At 51.1% G+C, this 21,471-nt stretch overlaps 1 protein-coding gene across 1 annotated transcript; it reads right to left on the bottom strand.

Annotated features, from left to right (window-relative positions):
• Positions 1–303: 303 nt before the first annotated feature.
• Positions 304–21,366, bottom strand: LOC116969574 (zinc finger protein 585A-like; the record flags this gene model as incomplete). The annotated part of the gene is made up of 7 exons (XM_033016411.1): positions 304–359; positions 1,554–2,602; positions 2,678–2,951; positions 7,770–8,021; positions 8,431–10,362; positions 21,139–21,232; positions 21,317–21,366. Coding segments are annotated over 6 exons (3,558 nt in total), but the record flags the coding sequence as incomplete, so codon positions are not given.
• Positions 21,367–21,471: the final 105 nt, after the last annotated feature.

The following is a 21,471-nucleotide window of genomic DNA, read 5'->3' as shown; positions in this document are numbered from 1 at the left end:
ACAAAAATGGACACAAAACGCTGGAGTAACTCAGCGGGACAGGCAGCATCTCTGGACAGAAGGACTGAGTGACATTTCGGGTCGAGACTGAGGAGGGTCTCGACCAGAAACGTTACCCATTCCTTCCAGTATTTTGTGTTTACCTAAACAGCGCCTATCTATCCACGTGGCGGTGTGCCAGCAGGCTGGAGGAGCGGGCAAAGGCCTTGCCACAGAGCGGGCAGGTGAAGGGGCGCTGGCCAGTGTGGATTCGCCGGTGCTCCAGCAGGTGGTCAAGGCGGGTGTAGCCCTTACCACAGGACAGGCCGGGGAAGGGACGCTCACCGCTGTGGGTACGATATTGCTGCCACAGGCTGGACATAACCATATAACCATATAACAATGACAGCACGGAAACAGGCCATCTCGACCCTTCTAGTCCGTGCCGAACACATAATCTCCCCCAGTCCCATCTACCTGCGCTCAGACCATAACCCTCCATTCCTTTCTCATCCATATAACTATCAAATTTATTTTTAAATGATAAAAACTAACCTGCCTCCACCACCTTCACTGGAAGCTCATTCCACACAGCTACCACTCTCTGAGTAAAGAAGTCCCCCCTCATGTTACCCCTAAACTTCAGTCCCTTAATTCTCAAGTCATGTCCCCTTGTTTGAATCTTCCCTACTCTCAGTGGGAAAAGCTTTTCCACGTCAACTCTGTCTATCCCTCTCATCATTTAAAAAACCTCTATCAAGTCCCCCCTTAACTTTCTGCGCTCCAAAGAATAAAGCCCTAACTTGTTCAACCTTTCTCTGTAACTTAGTTGCTGAAACCCAGGCAACATTCTAGTAAATCTCCTCTGTACTCTCTCTATTTTGTTGACATCCTTCCTATAATTAGGCGACCAAAATTGTACCCCATACTCCAGAATTGGCCTCACCAATGCCTTGTACAATTTTAACATTACATCCCAACTTCTATACTCAATGCTCTGATTTATAAAGGCCAGCACACCAAAAGCTTTCTTTACCACCCTATCTACATGAGATTCCACTTTCAGGGAACTGTGCACAGTTATTCCCAGATCCCTCTGTTCACCTACATTCTTCAATTCCCTACCATTTACCATGTACGTCCTATTTTGATTTGTCCTGCCAAGATGTAGCACCTCACACTTATCAGCATTAAACTCCATCTGCCATCTTTCAGCCCACTCTTCCAACTGGCATAAATCTCTCTGTAGACTTTGAAACTCTACTTCATTACCCGCAACCCCACCTATCTTAGTATCATCTGCATACTTACTAATCCAATTTACCACACCATCGTCCAGATCATTGATGTACATGACAAACAACAGTGGACCCAACACAGATCCCTGTGGCACCCCACTCGTCACTGGCCTCCAACCTGACAAACAACCATCCACCATTACTCTCTGGCATCTCCCATTCAGCCACTGTTGAATCCACCTTGCTACTCCACCATTAATACCCAACCATTGAACCTTCTTAACCAACCTTCCATGAGGAACCTTGTCAAAGGCCTTTCTGAAGTCCATATGCGACATGCGAGTGAAACCCTTGCCAGACTCAGCGCACTCAAAGGGTCTCTCTCCGGTGTGTATCCGCTGGTGCTCCCGCCGCCCCCGTGCTCTCTTGTCACAGTGGGAGCAGCTGCTCGCCGACGTGGGTCCGCTGGTGATGCCGCAACCCCCGCGAGCTGTCAAACGACTCACCGCAGTACGGGCAGTCGTAGGGCGGGACACTGGTGTGCATGTGCTGGTGACACAGGGAGTGGGAGTCCATGGCAGAGTGCTCTCCACACACTGGGCTGGGGACTGGACGGTCACCGGTGTGAACCCGCTGGTGGGACAGCAGCCTGATGGAGCAGGTGAAGCCCTTGCCACACTGGGCGCAGGTGTAGGGGCGTTCGCCGGTGTGGGTGCGCTGGTGCACCAGCAGCGTGGCGGAGATGGTGAAGCCCTTTCCACACTGGGCGCAGGTGAAGGGGCGTTCGCCAGTGTGGGTGCGCTGGTGCTCCAGCAGGTTGGAGGACTGGGTGAAGCCCTTGCCGCACTGGGCGCAGGTGTAGGGGCGCTCCCCGGTGTGGGTGCGCTGGTGCCTCTGCAGGGAGCCAGAGTTGGTGAAGCCCTTGCCGCACTGGGCGCAGGTGTAGGGGCGCTCACCGGTGTGGGTGCGCTGGTGCCTCTGCAGGGAGCCAGAGTTGGTGAAGCCCTTGCCGCACTGGGCGCAGGTGAAGGGGCGTTCGCCAGTGTGGGAGCGCTGGTGATTCAGCAGCCTGGTGGAGCTGGGGAAGCCCTTGCCGCATTGAGCGCAGGTGTAGGGGTGCTTGCCGGTGTGGGTGCGTTGGTGCCTATACAGGTTGGAGGGCTGGGTGAAGCCCTTGCCACACTGGGCGCAGGTGTAGGGGCGCTCGCCGGTGTGGGTGAGCTGGTGAACCAGCAGCCTGGTGGAGGTTGGGAAGCCCTTGCCGCATTGGGCGCAGGTGTAGGGGCGCTCGCCGGTGTGGGTGTGCTGGTGATCCAGCAGGCCGCTGTACTGGGTGAAGCCCTTGCCGCAGTCGCTACAGGTGTAAGGGCGCTCGCTGGTGTGCACGTGCCTGTGCACCTTCAGTTCCCTGGACGACTTGAAGCCTTTGCCACAGTCGGAGCAGGTGAAGGGCCACTCACTGCTGTGCACCCGCTGGTGCACCCACAGCGCCGACACCCGGGCAAAGCTCTTGCCGCAGGTGGAGCAGACATGGGGCTTCTCGCCCGTGTGCAACTGCCGGTGCTGCCGTAGCCCAGACAACAAGGCAAAGTTCTTGCCACATGTGGAGCAGCCATAGGGCTTCTCGCCCGTGTGCACCCGCCGGTGGGTCTCCAGGACATCCGCCGTCTTGAAACTCTTGCCGCAGTCCGAGCAGTCGAAGGGCCGTTCTCCCGTGTGCACCCGCCGGTGGGCCTCCAGCTCGCTCGGGCTCCGGCAGGCCTTGCCACACACGTCACACTCATAACGCTTCTCCTTGTTGTGCCCCGTCATCTGGTCCTCCATCGAAGCTCAGACCCTCAAAGCTCAGCCCGCACACCGAGCAGATGGGGGGCTCGCCGGCACCCTGGCCGCCCTCAATGGCCGCTCACGTACCCGTCTCTCCGTCCACAGCAACGGCTCCTAAACCCTGCAGGAGGGGAACACAGAGGGTCAACAAGCTGGCAAACAGGACATTACTAGCACATATTGAGTGTGTTTATGGCGGAGGAAACCGTTATATAATTCTGCGCGGCACAGTGGAGCAGCGGTACAGTTGCTGCCTCACCGCCAGAGACCCGGGCTCGATCCTGACTACGGGTGCTGTCTGAGCGGAGTTTGTACGTTCTCCCTTTGACCTGCGTGGGTTTTCACTCCGGGTGCTCCTGTTTCCTCCAAAGACGTTCAGGGTTGTAGATGAATCGGCCTCCACAAAATTGCTGAATTGTCCCTAATGTGCGTGGGATAGTGCTAGTGTACGGGGTGATCGCTGGTCGGCACGGACTCCGTGGGCCGAAAGGCCTGTTGTTTCCGCGCTGCATCTCTAAACTAAACTAAACCAAAGAAGGGTGTCGACCCAAAACGCCACCCATTCCTACTCTCCACAGATGCTGCCTGACCCGCTGAGTTACTCCAGCACTTTGTGTCTATCTTCTCCACAGATGCTGCCTGACCCGCTGAGTTACTCCAGCACTTTGTCATAAAGTGATACAGCATTGGAAAGAGGCCCTTGCGCCCAATTCGTACCCGAATGGCCTCTACTCCTGCACCTATTGTCTATGTTTCTATTAAAGCCACATTTGCAGATTCTACCTCCAGAACGGCCCACAATCGCTGATAAACAGCCACTGACAGCCAGCACATCCAGTGAGCGCTAACCAGTTGCTAACTAGCGGTTAACCCGCCTCAACTAGCGATAAATCCCATTTGTGTGTGTTTTCACCATTTTAGTACCAAACCGGCCCCAAATCGCTGCTAAACGGGTCAGCGACGGCCAACACGTCTAGTGAGCGGTAACCAGCCGCTAACCAGCGGTTTACCAGCCCTAACTAGCGATATTAGGCGATAAAAGCCACATTTGACTACATTGGGAGATTCAACCCCAGAACTGCCCCAAATCGCTGCTAAACTGGTCAGCGGCGGCCAACACGTGTGGTGAGCGTTAACCAGCCGTTAACCAACTACTAACCAGTGGTTAACCCGCCTTAACTAGCGATAAAAGTCACATTTGACCACATTGGGAGATTAAACCCTAGAACGGCCCCAAATCGCCGCTAAACGGGCCAGGGAGGGTTAACACGTTCAGTGATCGTTAACCAGTTGCTAACCAGCGGTTAACCAGCCCTAACTAGCGATATTAGGCGATAAAAGCCACATTTGGCTGCATTTGACCACATTGGGAGATTCAACCCCCAGAACGGCCCCAAATCGCGGCTAAACTGGTCAGCGACGGCCAACACGTGTGGTCAGCGCTAACCAGCCGCTAACTAGCGGATAACCCGCCTTAAATAGCGATAAATCCGCCGAAAAAGGAGAAGAAAAGGTGAGACTCAACTCCAGCAGAGAAGCGACAAGATGGCGGCGGCGGGAGGAGCAGGAGGGGGCGGGGCCACGTCGCTGCGTCAGCGCGTCCCTGCACACAACGTCACCGCGTATGGGGCCCGACGTCATCGCGCGGAGGGGTAGAACGTCACCGGGCCCGGCCCCTCCCTTCTCATTGCCTTCAATGGAAGAAGTGCCCTGATCAAAGATGGCCGCCGCCTCTCCCTGGGCTTCAATGGAGATGTCTGCCAGTATCAAAGATGGACCTTAGGAGCAAGGTGGACCTACTGCAGTTGTCAATAGACACAGAATGCTGGAGTAACTCAGCGGGTCAGGCAGCATCTGTGGAGAACATGGATAGGTGACGTTTCACAGAGTGCTGGAGTAACTCAGCGGGTCAGGCAGCATCTGTGGAGAACAACCATATAACCATATAACAATTACAGCACGGAAACAGGCCATCTCGGCCCTACAAGTCCGTGCCGAACACGTATTCTCCCCTAGTCCCACCTGCCTGCACTCATACCATAACCCTCCATTCCCTTCTCATCCATATGCCTATCCAATTTATTTTTAAATGATACCAACGAACCTGCCTCCACCACCTTCACTGGAAGCTCATTCCACACCGCTACCACTCTCTGAGTAAAGAAGTTCCCCCTCATGTTACCCCTAAACTTCAGTCCCTTAATTCTCAAGTCATGTCCCCTTGTTTGAATCTTCCCTACTCTCAGTGGGAAAAGCTTGTCCACGTCAACTCTGTCTATCCCTCTCATCATTTTAAAGACCTCTATCAAGTCCCCCCTTAACCTTCTGCGCTCCAGAGAATAAAGACCTAACTTGTTCAACCTATCTCTGTAACTTAGTTGTTGAAACCCAGGCAACATTCTAGTAAATCTCCTCTGTACTCTCTCTATTTTGTTGACATCCTTCCTATAATTGGGCGACCAAAATTGTACACCATACTCCAGATTTGGTCTCACCAATGCCTTGTACAATTTTAACATTACATCCCAGCTTCTATACTCAATGCTCTGATTTATAAAGGCTAGCATACCAAAAGCTTTCTTTACCACCCTATCTATATGAGATTCCACCTTCAAGGAACTATGCACGGTTATTCCCAGATCCCTCTGTTCAACTGTATTCTTCAATTCCCTACCATTTATCATGTACGTCCTATTTTGATTTGTCCTGCCAAGGTGTAACACCTCACTGTGCATCTGTGGAGAACATGGATAGGTGACGATAGGTGACGTTTCACAGGGTGCTGGAGTAACTCAGCGGGTCAGGCAGCATCTGTGGAGAACATGGATAGGTGACGTTTCACAGAGTGCTGGAGTAACTCATCGGGTCAGGCAGCATCTGTGTGGAGAACATGGATAGGTGACGTTACACAGAGCGCTGGAGTAACTCAGCGGGTCAGGCAGCATCTGTGGAGAACATGGATAGGTGACGTTTCACAGAGTGCTGGAGTAACTCAGCGGATCAGGCAGCATCGCTGGAGTGAAGGAACCTTCTTCAGACTGAGAGGGAGGCACAGAGATAAGGAAGTGTAAGGTGTTACTCCAGCACTGTTTATACGAATAGTGTCAGGTTAGGATAATGTGAAGTACAACGAGATCTGTGTGTCCTGTTACATCAGTCACTGAAAGTAAGCATGCAGGTACAGCAGGCAGTGAAGAAAGCTAATGGCATAGAAACATAGACAATAGGTGCAGGAGAAGAGGCCATTCGGCCCTTCAAGCCTGCACCGCCATTCAATATGATCATGGCTGATCATCCAACTCAGTATCCTGTACCTGCCTTCTCTCCATACCCCCTGATCCCTTTAGCCACAAGGGCCACATCTAACTCCCTCTTAAATATAGCCAATGAACTGTGTGGCCTCAACTACCTTCTGTGGCAGAGAATTCCACAGATTCACCACTCTCTCTGTGAAAAATGTTTTCCTCATCTCGGTCCTAAAAGATTTCCTCCTTATCCTTAAACTGTGACCCCTTGTTCTGGACTTCCCCAACATCGGAAACAATCTTCCTGCATCCAGCCTGTCCAACCCCTTAAGAATGTTGTAAGTTTCTATAAGATCCCCCCTCAATCTTCTAAATTCTAGCGAGTACAAGGCGAGTCTATCCAGTCTTTCTTCATGTGAAAGTCCTGACATCCCAGTAATCAGTCTGGTGAACCTTCTCTGTATTCCCTCTATGGCAAGAATGTCTTTCCTCAGATTAGGAGACCAAAACTGTACGCAATACTCCAGGTGTGGTCTCACCAAGCCCCCGTACAACTGCAGTAGAACCTCCCTGCTCCTATACTCAAATCATAAGCTAATGGCATGTTGGCCTTCATAGAGAGAGGGGTTGAGTTTAGGAGCAAGGTGGACCTACTGCAGTTGTACAGGGCCCTGGTGACACCACACCTGGAGTATTGTGTGCAGTTTTGGTCTCAAAATTTGAGGAAGGATATTCTTGCTATTGAGGGAGCCCAGCGTAGGTTCACCAGGTTAATTCCTGAGATGATGGCAGGACTGACATATGTTGAAAGAATGGGACGACTGGGTTTGTATTCACTGGAATTCAGAAGGATGAGCGGGTATCTTATAGAATCGTATACAATTAGTGAGGGATTGGACAGGGTAGATGCAGGAAACATGTTCCCCATGTTGGGGGAGTCCAGAACTGTTAAGGTACATTTCTTAAAACAGACAACTCACAATAAGTTAGATCAACCAACACAAGCTTTACTGATTATTTAGCCGGCGAGAGTGGCAGGGGATACAAAGTCAAGTATGCAACACACACTTAACCCTCCTGGGCCATTACTCTAATGAACAAAGGCACACAGCATCTTTTGTTACTATTTTGGAAACGTGAAGTAAGTGACAGAGGCGAGTGAAAATAAGGAGATAAAAGGATGTGAGATAAGGAGAGAGGAATGTATATGTGTAGCTTTAAGGGACATTGTTCAGGTAGCATTTGGAGTATTGCATAGTTAACCAGAATGGTATAAAAACGAGGAACTGCAGATGCTGGTTTACAAAAATGGACACAAAACGCTGGAGTAACTCAGCGGGACAGGCAGCATCTCTGGACAGAAGGACTGAGTGACATTTCGGGTCAAGACTGAGGAGGGTCTCGACCAGAAATGTTACCCATTCCTTCCAGTATTTTGTGTTTACCTAAACAGCGCCTATCTATCCACGTGGCGGTGTGCCAGCAGGCTGGAGGAGCGGGCAAAGGCCTTGCCACAGAGCGGGCAGGTGAAGGGGCGCTGGCCAGTGTGGATTCGCCGGTGCTCCAGCAGGTGGTCAAGGCGGGTGTAGCCCTTACCACAGGACAGGCCGGGGAAGGGACGCTCACCGCTGTGGGTACGATATTGCTGCCACAGGCTGGACATGCGAGTGAAACCCTTGCCACACTCAGCGCACACTAAGGGTCTCTCTCCGGTGTGTATCCGCTGGTGCTCCCGCAGCCCCCGTGCTCTCTTGTCACAGTGGGATCAGCTGCTCGCCGACGTGGGCCCGCCGGTGATGCCGCAACCCCCGCGAGCTGTCAAACGACTCACCACAGTACGGGCAGTCGTAGGGCGGGACACTGGTGTGCACGTGCTGGTGAGACAGGGCGTGGGAGTCCATGGCAGAGCGCTCTCCACACACCGGGCTGGGGACGGGACTGTCACCGGCGTGAACCCGCTGGTGGGACAGCAGCCTGGTGGAGCAGATGAAGCCCTTGCCGCACTGGGCACAGGTGTAGGGACGCTCGCCGGTGTGGGTGCGTTGGTGCTTCTGCAGGCTGCTGGAGCAGGTGAAGCCCTTGCCGCACTGGGCGCAGGTGTAGGGGCGCTCACCGGTGTGGGTGCGCTGGTGAACCAGCAGGTTGGAGGACTGGGTGAAGCCCTTGCCGCACAGGGCGCAGGTGTAGGGGCGCTCGCCGGTGTGTGTGCGCTGGTGCTTCTGCAGGCTGCTGGGACTGGGGAAGCCCTTGCCGCATTGGGTGCAGGTGTAGGGGCGCTCGCCGGTGTGTGTGCGCTGGTGCTTCTGCAGGCTGCTGGACTTGGTGAAGCCCTTGCCGCACTGGGCGCAGGTGTAGGGGCGTTCGCCGGTGTGTGTGCGCTGGTGCTTATGCAGGCTGCTGGAGCGGGTGAAGCCCTTGTTGCACTGGGCGCAGGTGTAGGGGCGCTCGCCGGTGTGGGTGCGCTGGTGAACCAGCAGGTGGCTGGAGCGGGTGAAGCCCTTGCCGCACTGGGCGCAGGTGTAGGGGCGCTCGCCGGTGTGGATGCGCTCGTGATTCAGCAGGATGGAGGACTGGGTGAAGCCCTTGCCGCACTGGGCGCAGGTGTAGGGGCGCTCGCCGGTGTGGATGCGCTGGTGAAGCAGCAGGTGAGTAGACTGGGTGAAGCTCTTGCCGCACTGGGCGCAGGTGTAGGGGCGTTCGTCGGTGTGTGTGCGCTGGTGCACCAGCAGCGCGGAGCAGCAGGTGAAGCCCTTGTCGCACTGGGCGCAGGTGTAGGGGTGCTCGCCGGTGTGGGTGCGCTGGTGCTTCTGCAGGGTGCCGTACTGGATGAAGCCCTTGCCGCACTGGGTGCAGGTGTAGGGGAGCCGCTCACCGATGTGGGTGAGCTGGTGACTCTGTAGGTGGCTGGAGCGGGTGAAGCCCTTGCCGCACTGGGCGCAGGTGTAGGGGCGCTCGCCGGTGTGGGTGCGCTGGTGAAGCAGCAGGTTACTAGACTGGGTGAAGCCCTTGCCGCACTGGGCGCAGGTGTATGGGCGCTCACCGGTGTGGATGCTGCGCTGGTGAACCAGCAGGTGACTAGACTGGGTGAAGCCCTTGCCGCACTGGGCGCAGGTGTATGGGCGCTCAACGGTGTGGGTGCGCTGGTGCTTCTGCAGGGTGGAGGAGCAGATGAAGCCCTTGCCACACTGGGCGCAGGTGTAAGGGTGCTCGCCAGTGTGGGTGCGCTGGTGCCTGAGCAGGCTGCTGGAGAGGGTGAAGCCCTTGCCGCACTGGGCGCAGGTGTAGGGGCGCTCGCCGGTGTGGGTGCGCTGGTGTATCAGCAGCCTGGTGGAGTGGGTGAAGCCCTTGCCGCACTGGGCGCAGGTGTAGGGGCGCTCGCCGGTGTGGGTGCGCTGGTGATTCTGCAGGCTGTTGTACTGGGTGAAGCCCTTGCCGCACTGGGCGCAGGTGTAGGGGCGCTCGCCGGTGTGGGTGCGCTGATGATTCTGCAGGCCGCTGTTCTGGGTGAAGCCCTTGCCGCAGTCGCTACAGGTGTAGGGGCGCTCGCCGGTGTGGGAGCGCTGGTGCCTCAGCAGGGTGCTGGAGAGGGTGAAGCCCTTGCCGCACTGGGCGCAGGTGTAGGGGCGCTCGCCAGTGTGGGTGCGCTGGTGATTCTGCAGCCTGGTGGAGTGGGTGAAGCCCTTGCCGCACTGGGCGCAGGTGTAGGGGCGCTCGCCGGTGTGGGTGGACTGGTGATTCTGCAGGCCGCTGTACCGGGTGAAGCCCTTGCCGCAGTAGCTACAGGTGTAGGGGCGCTCGCCGGTGTGCACGCGCCTGTGCACCTTCACGTCCGCGGACAACTTGAAGCTTTTGCCGCAGTCGGGGCAGGTGAAGGGCCGCTCACTGCTGTGCACCCGCCGGTGCACCCACAGCGCCGACACCCGGGCAAAGCTCTTGCCGCAGGTGGAGCAGACATGGGGCTTCTCGCCCGTGTGCAACCGCCGGTGGGTCTCCAGGCCACTCGCCGTGTTGAAACTCTTGCTGCAGTCCGAGCAGTCGAAGGGGCGTTCTCCCGTGTGCACCCGCAGGTGGGTCTCCAGCTCGCTCGGGCTCCGCCAGGCCTTGCCACACACGTCGCAATCATAACGCCTCTCCTTGTTGTGCCCCGTCATCTGGTCCTCCATCGAAGCTCAGACCCTCGAAGCTCAGCCCGCACACCGAGCAGATGGGGGGCTCGCCGGCACCCTGGCCGCCCTCAATGGCCGCTCACGTCCCCGACTCTCCGTCCACAGCAACGGCTCCTAAACCCTGCAGGAGGGGAACACAGAGGGTCAACATGCTGGCAAACAGGACATTACTAGCACATATTGAGTGTGTTTATGGCGGAGGAAACCGTTATATAATTCTGCGCGGCACAGTGGAGCAGCGGTACAGTTGCTGCCTCACCGCCAGAGACCCGGGCTCGATCCTGACTACGGGTGCTGTCTGTGCGGAGTTTGTACGTTCTCCCTTTGACCTGCGTGGGTTTTCACTCCGGGTGCTCCTGTTTCCTCCAAAGACGTTCAGGGTTGTAGATGAATCGGCCTCCACAAAATTGCTGAATTGTCCCTAATGTGCGTGGGATAGTGCTAGTGTACGGGGTGATCGCTGGTCGGCACGGACTCCGTGGGCCGAAAGGCCTGTTGTTTCCGCGCTGCATCTCTAAACTAAACTAAACCAAAGAAGGGTGTCGACCCAAAACGCCACCCATTCCTACTCTCCACAGATGCTGCCTGACCCGCTGAGTTACTCCAGCACTTTGTGTCTATCTTCTCCACAGATGCTGCCTGACCCGCTGAGTTACTCCAGCAATTTGTGTCTATCTTCTCCACAGATGCTGCCTGACCCGCTGAGTTACTCCAGCACTTTGTCATAAAGTGATACAGCATTGGAAAGAGGCCCTTCGGCCCAATTCGTACCCGCACTCCTAGATCCCTCGGCTCCACTCATTCCGCCAGGCTCAGAGTTGTACAGAGTCCTAGTGAGACCACACCTGGAGTATTGTGAGCGCTAGCCAGTTGCTAACTAGCGATTAACCCTCCCTAACTAGCGATATTTGGCGATAAAAACCACATTTGGCTACATTTGACCTATCAACCTCCAGAACGGCCCGAAATCCCCGATAAACGGGCCAGTGACGGCCAACCACCTCCATACACGTCCAGTGAACGCTAACCAACCGTTAACCAGCGGTTAACCCGCCTTAACTAGTGGTAAATCCCATTTGTGTGTGTATTCGCTATTTTAGCACCAAACCGGCACCAAATCGCCGCTAAACGGGTCGGTGATGGCCAACACGTCTAGTGAGCGCTAACCAATGGTTAACCCGCCTTAACTAGTGATAAAAGCCACATTTGGCTGCATTTTTCCACTTTTGGAGATTCTACCGCCGGAACGGCCCCAAATCGCTGCTAAACGGGCCAGTGACGGCCAACACGTCTAGTGAGGGTTAACCAGTCGCTAACCAGTGGTTAACCAGCCTTAACTAGCGATAAAAGCCACGTTTGACCACATTGGGAGATCCTACCTCCAGAACGGCCCCAAATCGCCGCTAAACTGGTCAGCGACGGCCAACACGTGTGGTCACCGCTTAACCCGCCCTAACCAGCGCTTAACCCGCCCTAACTAGCGGTTAACCCGCCCTAACTAGCGATAAATCCGCCGTTCGTCGCGTTTCCCGGGTTATTGGCGGCCGGAAGTTGCGGATCCCGCTCCCGTCGGCCCCTGGGGTTTCCCGGGAGCCGTTTCCGGGCGGAAAAAGGGATGAAAAAGGAGAAAAAACGGATGAAAAAGGAGAGAAAGAGAAAAAAAGGAGAAGAAACAGAAACTCAACTCCAGCAGAGAAGCGGCAACGGCGGCAACGTCACTGCGTCAGCGCGTCCCCGCCCACAACGTCACCGCGCACGGCCCCCCCCCCCCCGCGACGTCATCGCGCGGAGGGGCGGAACGTCACCGCGCACCGGGCAATGGAGAAGGCTGCCAGTAGCAAAGATGGCCGCCGCCCCCCACTCTGGGCTTCACTACCATTGGCTTCAATGGAGAAGCGCCCTGATCAAAGATGGCCGCCGCCCTCCCCCTCATTGGCTTCAATGGAGAAGCGCCTTGACCAAAGATGGCCGCCGCCTCCACTGGGCTTCACTCCCATTGACTTCAATGGAGATGTGCCTTGACCAAAGATGGCCGCCGCCACCCCCCTCCTGGGCTTCTTCACCTCCCATTGACATAAGTCAGGTTTATTTGTCACATACACATAACCAGATGTGCAGTGAAAAGCAAAGATTTCCCCCCGATGATGGAGTTCACACTGTGACTGGCTACGCAGTCATGAGTATAGAGTGGGTACAGCAGGGGGCTGAGCACTCATTAGTATAGAGTGAGTACAGCAGGGGGCTGAGCACTCATTAGTATAGAGTGAGTACAGCAGGGGGCTGAGCACTCATTAGTATAGAGTGAGTACAGCAGGGGGCTGAGCACCAACGGTAGGAAGTGACCACTACCCGATAGAAATAGTAGTAGGAGTGAGTTTAGAGGAGTATAATACAGAGAGAATACAAAAGTGGTCTTTTAGTGGTGCTGATTGGGAGAAGTTTAAGACTATTAGTGATCAAGAAATGGAAAAAATTGATATTTATGAAGATGTGGATAATTTAAATATTTCTGTTTGCGAAGCCATTTTAGAGGCAGCAACAAAGTCCATTAAGAGGAAAGGAGGTAAGCACAACAAAAAGAGTGTACCATGGTGGACTAAGGAATGTGACAAAGCAATTAAGTGTCGAAATAAAGCTTTTAAAATTTTGAAAAGAAATCATAATTTTCAGAATCTTATTGAATACAAAAGGTTGCAAGCAAGTGTAAGAAGAGTAATAAAAAATGCAAAGAGGGAACTTTGGAGAACATTTTGTAACTCAGTGGGAAGGGAGACAAAAGTAGGTCAAGTTTGGGGAATGATAGAAACATAGAAACATAGAAACATAGAAATTAGGTGCAGGAGTAGGCCATTCGGCCCTTCGAGCCTGCACCGCCATTCAATATGATCATGGCTGATCATCCAACTCAGTATCCCGTACCTGCCTTCTCTCCATACCCTCTGATCCCCTTAGCCACAAGGGCCACATCTAACTCCCTCTTAAATATAGCCAATGAACTGGCCTCGACTACCCTCTGTGGCAGGGAGTTCCAGAGATTCACCACTCTCTGTGTGAAAAAAGTTCTTCTCATCTCGATAAGGAGAATGAAAGGAATTAAAAGAGAATACAAATATCCAATCCTAACTGACGGTGAAATTACAGCAGTGAAAGACGAAGAGAAAGCAGAGATGTTGGCAAAATCTTTTGCTAAAATTCACAGTTCAGACAATGTTAGTGAAGAAGGAAGAAAAGGAAAAGAAAATACCATAGCAGAGAATAGACAGTTAATACGACATGAGGAAGACACTAACGATGTTCTAAACAAACCATTCACAAAGACAGAATTCAACCGAGCTCTTAGAAAAACCAAGATGTCAGCACCAGGTAAAGATCAGATTTGTTACACCATGTTAAACCATCTCAGTGAAACATCCAAGGATTTTTTGTTAGAATTTTATAATAAAGTGTGGAGGGTGGGAAATTACCGCAAAGGTGGAAGGAGGCAGTAGTAATCCCAATAGGAAAGTCAGGTAAAGATCTGACAAACCCAGGGAGTTATAGGCCTATTGCATTAACATCCAACATATGTAAAGTAATGGAAAAAATGGTAAATGAAAGGTTAACATATTATGTAGAAAATAAAGGATATTTATCCAATTACCAGAGTGGTTTTAGGAAGGGGAGAAACACCATGGATCCAGCTATATGTTTAGAACATGAAATTAGGAGAGCACAAATTAACAGAGAAAGTGTAGTAGCTGTATTTTTTGATATTGAGAAAGCATATGATATGATGTGTGGAGAAGGGTTATTAGTGAAACTAGGTAAATTGGGGATTAAAGGTCGTATATTTAAATGGATTAATTATTTTTTATTTGGGAGGTCAATACAAGTACGAGTTGGAAATCAATACTCAGGAACATTAGATATTGTAAATGGAACACCTCAAGGGAGCATAATAAGTCCTTTACTATTTTTAGTAATGATAAATGATGTGTATGATGAAATTGTAAATGAAATGGGAGTTTCACTGTTTGCGGATGATGGGGCAATCTGGAAAAGGGGGAGAAATGTGAAGTTTATTGTGCAGAAACTACAGAGGGCTATAATAAAGGTACAAGAGTGGTCTTATAAATGGGGATTCAAATTTTCTGTGGAAAAGACAAAGATAATGTTTTTTACTAGGAAGGAAATTGGTAGTGAGGTTAAACTAAAATTATATAACCAGGAATTGGAGAGAGTAAAATACTATAAATGTTTAGGTTTATGGTTTGATGAGAGGATTACATGGATGGTTCATATTCAGAAAGTAGTGGACAAATGTAAGAAGATACTTAATGTAATGAGATGTTTAGTTGGATGTGATTGGGGGGCAGATAGAACAGCTTTGAAGGCTATATAAATACACTGGGTTAATTAGATCTGTGTTAGATTATGGTTGTGTGGTGTATGGGTCCGCATCAAGTACTTCTCTTAAGAAAATAGACAACATTCAATATCAGGCATTGAGAATATGTACAGGTGCAATAAAAACAACTCCAACAGCAGCATTACAGGTTGAAATGGGGGAGATGCCTCTAGAGATGAGAAGGATACAGCTTTCATTAAATTACTGGATTAACCTACAGGGCCAGAGTCAAGAACACCCAGCACAAGTTACTGTCAAACCATGCTGGGAAAAGGAGAGAAGGGAAACAAAAGGTTTTGGATGGACAGTGACCCAGAGAGCAGTACAAATCGGCATAGCACAATTAAATGTGGTTCCAACAGTTCCATTACCTTCAATTCCACCTTGGATACTTCCAGATGCAACAGTAGACTTTACAACATTAGAACAGGAAAACAAGGATAAACAACATAGGTATAATTCAGTCATCATACAGGAATACATTGACAGATACTACAGTTTTGTCCAAATTTATACAGATGCATCAAAAGATTCAGTAGATAAAGTAGGAGTAGCATTTATTGTACCAGAATTTCACATCAAAGTAGGGAAGAGGATCAATAATGAGGTCTCAGTATACACAGGTGAAATGATTGCAATATTGTTAGCGGTACAGTGGGTCGAGGATACTAGGCCTTTAAGGACAGTTATTTGCTCAGATTCAGGTTTAGCAATAAAGAGTTTACAGCACAGCCATTCAGACAGTAGACCAGACATTTTGATTGAAATACAACAAACACTATTCAGAATTCAAATGATGGGGCTTACAGTCATATTTTTATGGGTACCAGCACACATTGGCATTAGAGGAAACGAAATGGCAGATAAGGTAGCAAAAGAGGTAGCAAAAAGAAGTAAAATTGATTTAAGTATTAACATAGGTAAAACTGAAATCAAAGACATTATTAAGCAAAGACTGAAGGAAAGATGGCAAAAGCAATGGGATGAAGAGCGGAAAGGACGGTGGTTCTACAGAGTCCAGAGGAAAGTGGGAGAAATGAGATGTGCAGGAAAAAACAGAAAAGAGGAGACAGTAATCTCAAGAATTAGATTTGGACACACTGGTCTGAACAGTACACTTTTTATAATAGGCAAGCATAATACAGGTAGATGTGAATACTGTGGGCAAGAAGAGACAATAGAGCATGTCATTGTACATTGTGAGAGGTATGAGGAGGAGAGAGAACGGATGAGTGAGCAGTTCAGAAAAGAAAGAATACAATTTGATTTGGTAGATATTTTGCAAGGAAGTTCATATAAGTGCTATCAAATCCTGTTGCATTTTCTTAGGGTAACCAATTTGTTCGGAAGGATATAGGTTATTAGTATATGTAATGGTGTTGTTTGATCCACACTCCATGCCAGTTGGTGGCGGTAATGCACCAAAAAAGTTGTTTGCCAACCGCCAAAAAACGCCACATAGAAGAAGAAGAAGCAGAGGTAAGGCGGGGCGAGCCCATTCAACGATTTAAAAACAAATAAAAGAATTTTGAAATGAACTCGAAAGTGCACTGGAAAGTGCATAATGCAGAAGCCACAAGAGAACCAAACATCTATCTGAGCAGGACCAAACTGAAGTATGCCCCCACTCCAACCTACCTCAGAGCGACCCTTGACAGGACCTTATCCTTCAAGGAACATCTCAAAAGAACAGCAGCTAAGGTGAAGTCCAGAAACAATCTCCTCAGTAGCTTGCTGGCTCAAAGTGGGGGGGGGGGGGGGGGGGGGAAGCAGCCCCCAGACTGTGCATTTCAGCACTAGCCCTTGCATTTTCTTCAGCCGAATATTGTGCCCCTGTTTGGTCCAGGTCGTCCCACACACACCATGTGGACACCCAATTGAACTCAACAATGAGGATCATCACAGGAACAATCCGCTCAACACCACTCCCCTGGCTCCCTGTCCTATCCAACATAGCCCCTCCACACATCCTCCGCTCAACACCACTCCCCTGGCTCCCTGTCCTATCCAACATAGCCCCTCCACACATCCTCCGCTCAACACCACTCCCCTGGCTCCCTGTCCTATCCAACATAGCCCCTCCACACATCCTCCGCTCAACACCACTCCCCTGGCTCCCTGTCCTATCCAACATAGCCCCTCCACACATCCTCCGCTCAACACCACTCCCCTGGCTCCCTGTCCTATCCAACATAGCCCCTCCACACATCCTCCGCTCAACACCACTCCCCTGGCTCCCTGTCCTAATCCAACATAGCCCCTCCACACATCCTCCGCTCAACACCACTCCCCTGGCTCCCTGTCCTATCCAACATAGCCCCTCCACACAACACCACTCCCCTGGCTCCCTGTCCTATCCAACATAGCCCCTCCACACATCCTCCGCTCAACACCACTCCCCTGGCTCCCTGTCCTAATCCAACATAGCCCCTCCACACATCCGGCGAGTAGTCCTCACTCAAAGGATGCTCCAAAAGACCAAACACTCCCCTCACCTGCCAATTCACATGGACATCTTCAACCCACCCACTGCTCGACTTCCATCTAGACCACCAATTTGGAAGAACCCACCACCAGCTGATTTCACCATCCAATCAGCTTGGAAAAGGGAATGGGAGTCCAAGGACGTCCCAAATAAACATCTGGTGTCAGACCCCACCCTACCGGTCCCTGGCAACAACCTCCCAAGGAAGCAGTGGACGACGCTGAATAGATTCAGGACTGGACATGGCCCCTGCTTGGCCAGCCTTCACAAATGGGGCAGCAGCCCAACCCCACGGTGTGCTTGTGGAGAGCAGCAAACAATGCAACACATCGTTGAAGCATGCCCTCAACAAAGACTCAAAGGAGGACTTGTCACCCTTCATACAGCAGATCAAGAGGCAACTGCTTGGCTAAAGGACTTTGCATTCGCTAAATACAATAAATAAATGGGTAAGTGCCTTTTACAAAGATGGCCGTCCTGGGCTTCACCTCCCATTGACTTCAATGAAGTGCCTTGATCAAAGATGGCCACCTCACTCTGGGCTTCACTCCCATTGACTTCAATGGAGTGGAGAAGTGCCTTGATCAAAAATGGCCACCCCAGGCTTCACTCCCATTGACTTCAATGGAGTGGGGAAGTGCCTTGATCAAAGATGGCCACCTCCCCCTGGGCTTCACTCCCATTGACTTCAATGGAGACCAAAGATTCAATTCAATTCAACTTCAGATTCAACTTTAATTGTCATTGTCAGTGTACGGTACAGAGACAACTAAATGCAGTTAGCAACGGAGAGACCTGTAGCGCCAGTGGCGGGGAGAGGGGAGGGGGAGGAGACAGAGAGAAGGGGGAGAGAGAGGGGGGAGAGAGAGAGTTTGGATTAGAAACATAGAAACATAGACAACAGGTGCAGGAGTAGAGGCCATTCGGCCCTTCGAGCCTGCACCATTCGCCATTCAATATGATCATGGCTGATCATCCAACTCAGTATCCTGTACCTGCCTTCTCTCCATACCCCCTGATCCCTTTAGCCACAAGGGCCACATCTAACTCCCTCTTAAATATAGCCAATGAACTGTGTGGCCTCAACTACCTTCTGCGGCAGAGAATTCCAGAGATTCACCACTCTCTGTGTGAAAAATGTTTTCCTCATCTTGGTCCTAAAAGATTTCCCCCTTATCCTTAAACTGACCCCTTGTTCCGGACTTCCCCAACATTGGGAACAATCTTCCTGCATCTAGCCTGTCCAACCCCTTAAGAATTTTGTAAGTTTCTATAAGATCCCCCCTCAATCTTGTAAATTCTAGCGAGTACAAGCCGAGTCTATCCAGTCTTTCTTCATATGAAAGTCCTGACATCCCAGGAATCAGTCTGGTGAACCTTCTCTGTACTCCCTCTATGGCAAGAATGTCTTTCCTCAGATTAGGAGACCAAAACTGTATGCAATACTCCAGGTGTGGTCTCACCGAGACCCTGTACAACTGCAGTAGAACCTCCCTGCTCCTATGCTCAAATCATAAGCTAATGGCATGTTGGCCTTCATAGAGAGGGATTGAGTTTAGGAGCAAGGTGGACCTACTGCAGTTGTACAGGGCCCTGGTGACACCACACCTGGAGTATTGTGTGCAGTTTTGGTCTCCAAATTTGAGGAAGGATATTCTTGCTATTGAGGGAGCCCAGCGTAGGTTCACCAGGTTAATTCCTGAGATGACGGGGAATTACAGACCAGTTAGTCTAACATCGGTAGTGGGGAAACTGCTAGTCAGTTATTAAAGATGGGATAGCAGCACATTTGGAAAGTGGTGAAATCATTGGACAAAGTCAGCATGGATTTACAAAAGGTAAATCATGTCTGACGAATCTTATAGAATTTTTCGAGGATGTAACTAGTAGCGTGGATAGGGGAGAACCAGTGGATGTGGTGTATCTGGACTTCCAGAAGGCTTTCGACAAGGTCCCACATAAGAGATTAGTTTACAAACTTAAAGCACACGGTATTGGGGGTTCAGTATTGATGTGGATAGAGAACTGGCTGGCAAACAGGAAGCAAAGAGTAGGAGTAAACGGGTCCTTTTCACAATGGCAGGCAGTGACTAGTGGGGTACCGCAAGGCTCAGTGCTGGGACCCCAGCTATTTACAATATATATTAATGATCTGGATGAGGGAATTGAAGGCAATATCTCCAAGTTTGCGGATGACACTAAGCTGGGGGGCAGTGTTAGCTGTGAGGAGGATGCTAGGAGACTGCAAGGTGACTTGGATAGGCTGGGTGAGTGGGCAAATGTTTGGCAGATGCAGTATAATGTGGATAAATGTGAGGTTATCCATTTTGGTGGCAAAAACAGGAAAGCAGACTATTATCTAAATGGTGGCCGACTAGGAAAAGGGGAGATGCAGCGAGACCTGGGTGTCATGGTACACCAGTCATTGAAAGTAGGCATGCAGGTGCAGCAGGCAGTGAAGAAAGCGAATGGTATGTTAGCTTTCATAGCAAAAGGATTTGAGTATAGGAGCAGGGGGGTTCTACTGCAGTTGTACAGGGTCTTGGTGAGACCACACCTGGAGTATTGCGTACAGTTTTGGTCTCCAAATCTGAGGAAGGACATTATTGCCATAGAGGGAGTGCAGAGAAGGTTCACCAGACTGATTCCTGGGATGTCAGGACTGTCTTATGAAGAAAGACTGGATAGACTTGGTTTATACTCTCTAGAATTTAGGAGATTGAGAGGGGATCTTATAGAAACGTACAAAATTCTTAAGGGGTTGGACAGGCTGGATGCAGGAAGATTGCTCCCGATGTTGGGGAAGTCCAGGACAAGGGGTCACAGCTTAAGAATAAGGGGGAAATCCTTTAAAACCGAGATGAGAAGAACCTTTTTCACACAGAGAGTGGTGAATCTCTGGAACTCCCTGCCACAGAGGGTAGTCGAGGCCAGTTCATTGGCTATATTTAAGAGGGAGTTAGATGTGGCCCTTGTGGCTAAGGGGATCAGAGGGTATGGAGAGAAGGCAGGTACGGGATACTGAGTTGGATGATCAGCCATGATCATATTGAATGGCGGTGCAGGCTCGAAGGGCCGAATGGCCTACTCCTGCACCTAATTTCTATGTTTCTATGATGGCGGGACTGACATATGTTGAAAGAATGGGACGACTGGGTTTGTATTCACTGGAATTCAGAAGGATGAGCGGGTATATAATAGAATCGTATACAATTAGTGAGGGATTGGACAGGGTAGATGCAGGAAACATGTTCCCCATGTTGGGGGAGTCCAGAACTGTTAAGGTACATTTCTTAAAACAGACAACTCACAATAAGTTAGATCAACCAACACAAGTTTTACTGATTATTTAGCCTGCGAGAGTGGCAGAGGATACAAATTCAAGTATGCAACACACACTTAACCCTCCTGGGCCATCACTCTAATGAACAAAGGCACACAGCATCTTTTGTTACTATTTTGGAAACGTGAAGTAAGTGACAGAGGCGAGGGAAAATAAGGAGATAAAAGGATGTGAGATAAGGAGAGAGGAATGTATATGTGTAGCTTTAAGGGACATTGTTCAGGTAGCATTTGGAGTATTGCATAGTTAACCAGAATGGTATAAAAACGAGGAACTGCAGATGCTGGTTTACAAAAATGGACACAAAACGCTGGAGTAACTCAGCGGGACAGGCAGCATCTCTGGACAGAAGGATTGAGTGATATTTCGGGTCGAGACTGAGGAGGGTCTCGACCAGAAATGTTACCCATTCCTTCCAGTATTTTGTGTTTACCTAAACAGCGCCTATCTATCCACGTGGCGGTGTGCCAGCAGGCTGGAGGAGCGGGCAAAGGCCTTGCCACAGAGCGGGCAGGTGAAGGGGCGCTGGCCAGTGTGGATTTGCCGGTGCTCCAGCAGGTGGTCAAGACGGGTGTAGCCCTTATCACAGGACAGGCCGGGGAAGGGACGCTCACCGCTGTGGGTACGATATTGCTGCCACAGGCTGGACATGCGAGTGAAACCCTTGCCACACTCAGCGCACTCAAAGGGTCTCTCTCCGGTGTGTATCCGCTGGTGCTCCCGCCGCCCCCGTGCTCTCTTGTCACAGTGGGAGCAGCTGCTCGCCGACGTGGGCCCGCCGGTGATGCCGTAACCCCCGCG

Source organism: Amblyraja radiata, unplaced genomic scaffold (assembly GCF_010909765.2).
Source record: "Amblyraja radiata isolate CabotCenter1 unplaced genomic scaffold, sAmbRad1.1.pri S88, whole genome shotgun sequence".
Classification (NCBI taxonomy): domain Eukaryota; kingdom Metazoa; phylum Chordata; class Chondrichthyes; order Rajiformes; family Rajidae; genus Amblyraja; species Amblyraja radiata.
Note: the sequence above shows the minus strand (reverse complement) of the source record. Positions and strands in the feature narration are given on the sequence as shown.